The 4,641-nt window shown below is 49.6% G+C and overlaps 1 protein-coding gene across 1 annotated transcript in view; it reads left to right on the top strand.

The window, feature by feature from the left end:
* Positions 1-3,567, top strand: part of Pax8 (paired box 8) — a 47,616-nt gene extending 44,049 nt beyond the window's left edge. The window contains exons 10-11 of the mRNA XM_026778637.1: positions 1,081-1,167; positions 2,551-3,567. Of these exons, the coding sequence (XP_026634438.1) occupies positions 1,081-1,167; positions 2,551-2,627 (164 nt within the window). The 3' untranslated portion in view covers positions 2,628-3,567. The remainder of the gene's footprint in view (positions 1-1,080; positions 1,168-2,550) is intronic.
* Positions 3,568-4,641: the final 1,074 nt, after the last annotated feature.

Raw genomic sequence — 4,641 nt, forward strand, 5'->3', positions numbered from 1 at the left:
ACAGAGAGAGAGACACAGAGAGAGACACAGAGAGAGAGAGAGACAGAGACAGAGAGACAGAGAGAGAGACAGAGACAGAGAGACAGAGAGAGACAAAGAGACAGAGACAAGCTCAGGAGAGAGAGAGAGACAGAGGCAGAGATAGCCAAGCCCAGGAGTAGAAGGTGGGAAGGTGGAAAGTCTGGGGTGGACAAGAAATCACAGACAGCACCTAGCTCACAATCACCCATGAGATCCCCAAAGACTGTGTAAACAGCTTTTGCATATTAAATTGGCTAGGCGAATGCTTGAAGGGATTACCTGGGATTTATGACCAAGAGTTCTAAGGTCAAATTCAAGGTCCATCATTGGTCAACGGTGCAAGCTGAGCCAAACTGCTTACTCAGGCTCTACTCTAGTTTCCCCCTTTTTAAATTGGTAGCATGGGCGAAGGCTTTACCAGATGCTCGGGAGCGATGGAAAGGGCAGGCACTGCAGGAACAAGCTTTGCGAGCTTTAAATTACACACCAGTGGTAGGTGTGGTAGCTAGCTCAACGTTGCAGCTGTTGTGTAAGGGAATTCTTCAGTAAATTCTTTGACAAATACTTCTTTTGGGAAAGCCAAGGATCAGCTGACCGAAAGAGGTAACCTGACATGCTTTGGGTCAGTTCATGTACTGAGTTTGCCTAAAACAAGGGCGTGGCTTTCCTGAGAATTGATTTCCTCTTAGACCACCAGCCCCCTTGGAAAGTCCCTTCTGTAGAGAGTCCCCGGCAGCAGAGAAAGTAGAATTTGAATCTGGCTCCTACCATTTGGCAGTCTCCACACTCTGCAGACCATAGAGATCTGGAAAATGGGGATGGTGGTATCTGCCTCCCGGGGGCTCTCGGGAGGGCTGCAGTACATCAATGACCCGCCCAAAGTGACCCATATGGTGAGCCCTCCTGAGCTCCCCTGTCCCTGTTGTGCTTTTACCTGCCCTATCCGGTGCCATTCATTTCCGGACCCAGCCCTGCCAACCCCACAGACCTGTCTCCCCATCCGGGTCCCCTTGCTGGTGTCATGAACCTCACAGGTCTCTTGCCTGTGTGCTCCAACAGGAAGTGAATATTCTGGCAATGCCTACAGCCACACCCCCTACTCCTCCTACAGCGAGGCCTGGCGCTTCCCCAACTCCAGCCTGCTGAGTAAGTTCCTGGGGTTGTCCAGGTCCACTGGTGGGCAAGGGAGGGCTGGGGTGGGGAGTGAAGCCAGACCAAAGAGCTGGGAGGCTCCGGGTTCGATGGAATGCCTAGAGAGGTGGCAGCTGTTGGTCATAGAAGAAGTCAGTAGTTGATTGCAGTATCTGGCAGGTTTAGGGAAGAGAATAGAAGGTCAGACATTCTATTCTCTTTCCACAACCCTGTCTGTTAAAATTTTGTTTTGTGTAGAATTCAGGAATCAACCTTGAAGGGCAAGGGTAGAGAAGGATGAAGTTACACTCAAGCAAAGCCCGAGAGTGGCTGCCCTGCCTGCAGGGGTTTGTGGTCCCTCTAGGAGGCACTATCCAGGAGTTCCCTGCATGTTGCCAGCTCTTCTCCTTCCCCCAGAGCTGAGGCCAAGTCGCCATCTTGCTCATTAGTTGTCTAAGTAGATGGAAAATAGTCTTGAGTTACCTCCACAGCCTTGTTCCATCCAGTTCCTTAGATGTGGCGGGAGACGTGAAAAGTATTCAGGGTTGCTGTCTAGAAAGTGAGTTCCAGTGAGCCTCGAGACTGCCTTTTCACCCCTATCTTGCTCCGGGTCCCTGAACTGTTTGGGGAAGATTTTGAGTAAAATAAGTTCACAAAGAACTTATGGGAATTCTTCTAGCACCTTCTTGAGTGGTAGCCCTTCGGTTGTTAGTACAAATCTAGGTCAGAGAGAAACAGTGGTCTTAGGATGTCCAGTTGCATAGATACCTTGGCAAACTGGCTGGATCATCCATTCTTTTATTGTCATATCTTACAGTCCCAGAAATGACCTGGAGGGGAGTTACCTGTACTCTGTCAGCCAGATGTGTTCAGCTCTAAGCTACCTCTTGTTCAGTTTAGCCAAAAAGGGCAAAAGACGATGAGGCTGGTGGGGTTAAGAGGACCTTCCTGTTGAGCTTGGGGGAAGTCCCTCAAGTCCAGAACCCCTTGGACCAGTCAGGAGACAAATTCTTTTGGGTTTTCAGAAGATACTCCGACCTGCCATTATTTAGGCAAGGTTAGAGAGCATCCCAGTGACCCCTCCCACCCCCGTTGTGCTCAGTTTTTGAGGTGCCACTTATAACTGTTCTCTGTTGCCTACTCCTTGAAGCAAGAGTGTTGAAGGTCAAAGCGGTCATGAGGAGTAGGGGACAAGAAATCATCATTTTTTTTCTGGCTAGAAACTCAAAAGGTGAGGCCGGAGAAGGAGGAAGGGTTGGAGAGGAGTTAATCTTTGATGGTCAGATGGGCAGGGGATAAATGATTAACATGTGCTGTCTTAAAGGTCAGCAGATGTGGAGGAACGCCGTGGTGCAGCTTCCCCTCTGACCAGCAATGTTGTTGTTTTAATGTGTCCAGGTTCCCCATATTATTACAGCTCCACAACAAGGCCAAGTGCACCGCCCACCTCCGCCACGGCCTTCGACCATCTGTAGTTGTCATGGGGACAGTGGGAACAACCAGGCAAACAGGAGGACTTGGCCTGAGACAGGCCCCAGAGAGTCACACAAAGGAATCTTTATTTATTACATGAAAAATAACCACAATTCCAGCATTGCGGCTCATTCCCCGTGTGGTCAATTTAATGGACCGTGAAAGTCAGGATGACCTTGGAGAAGGCCAAACTGTCCTTCAAGATTCCTTTTGTGGGGGACAGGAGTTCCAGGAAAGCAAGACACATCCCATCTCAAAAGGGATGGAATTAGAGGAGAAATGTACCCAGGCTGGTACCCACCAAAGGAGAAAAAAGGGATCACAAAGAACTTAGAGGGAGATCTGTCTGAGGGTGTACAAGGACCAGCTGTGTGATCTTCATCAGTACAACTCCAGCAATTATGGACTGTAAGCAAGTCCTTCTGGCCCATGAGTCCTAGCCCAGAGCTACTCACGAGCCATCCTAGGAGTTACCACCTGTAGCCTCTGCCACCTGCTGGGCAAGCCAACCAGCAACTTTCTGGGGATGCCAGCTGACCTTCCCATTTGTGTTGCTGTGAGCCTCCAGGCACCCCCTTGCCTCTCAACCATCGGGCCATCCCTCTGGCAGCAGTGAGGCAAGGCTCTCTACACAGAGCACCGCAAGACATGACGGCTGGGACCACCACGCCCTCTTCTCAACAGCCATGCCAATTTGAGTGTGCTTTCTATATCTCCAGCCCGTGCAGCCACTGAAGAGACCCCTGAGGCCAGCAACAAGATTCCCTCTCTGGCTTCTCAGCTCCTTCCCCCAACACCACCTCACTGTAAATACCGCAAAACGAAGCTCTGTTTGGGTCAAGCTTCCCTCTTTCCGCCCCCAGACTTTGGCCTCTGAGTGCATTCTTTCCCTACTATGTTGGGCTTTTCTCCTTGATACTTTTTTTGTTTTTTTTAAAGACAACCCACCATTACCACATGACTCAATAAACCATTACTCTTGGTCTCAGGTTTTGGGGCACCTTGGGGATCGACTTCCTCTAAACACAGAACCAGGTGACAGAGAAACTCACTTTGAAGATAGAGATTAGCAGTGACATTTTAGATGTCCTGGCTTAGTATTCTCTGCTTGCCTTAGTAGATCTCCAGTGCTGGGTAAATCAATTATTCCAAGTTCTGAGCTGATCCACTAAGTAGATGCTGGCTTAAAGGAAGCCATGACACAGTGCCATGCCAGTTACACCCCCCCCCAGTGGTTGCTGTTGGTCTTCACTGAAATGCAGTCTCAGGGGTGAGTTGGAGAAGATCCACAAACAACTACAAGCTGGGCCCCACTTAAGCAGCACTTTTGAGCTTCGTGGTGGTGAAGGGCACAAGCAAGAAGACAATCTTCTCTTTTGTGCCAGACACAGTGTTGGGGCTGTTGAGGAAGACAAGTTCAAATTAGCCCGATTTTACATATGAGAAAACTGTGTTTGGAAAGACATGGGATAACATGGCCAAAGTGGGAAGTTGTGGGTTCAACTAGGTATTCTTCTCCTAAACCCAGCATTACCACTAAATCCAACCAATACCACGGGGCCTCGGCACGAAAACCAGATTCTAGATACGAAGAAGGAATGGATGGGGCGGGTGCTACTAAGGATCTGTTTTCTTTTGCTCTTCACAGGTGTTTGTCCCCCCTCCCCATTTGGGAGGGGAGCTATCTGGCATCTATATGAACCCTCCTGTGCTGGACCCAGATAGAATGAGAACAGGATGCCTGGGAAGATAGGAGGATAGTGTTTGGTGGGAGGGAGGATCCATCATCCCTTCCAGGGGCTCCATGGTTGTGGGGACAGAAGTAGGGAATTAAGGTTGTTACCTCTTCAGGTCTAACCTAGAGGAGGTATCAGGAACATTCAAGGGGCAGGGGTGAGATGAGCCCAATTGTGTCATGAGGGGAAACTTCCCAGGAAGAAACCCTGTCCTTGTCTGTATGTTGGGGATCTGGAATGAGGCTCAGTTTTCAGTAACAGGGATTTCCTCCATTTGTAA

Source organism: Microtus ochrogaster, chromosome 4 (genome assembly GCF_000317375.1).
Source record: "Microtus ochrogaster isolate Prairie Vole_2 chromosome 4, MicOch1.0, whole genome shotgun sequence".
NCBI classification, from domain to species: domain Eukaryota; kingdom Metazoa; phylum Chordata; class Mammalia; order Rodentia; family Cricetidae; genus Microtus; species Microtus ochrogaster.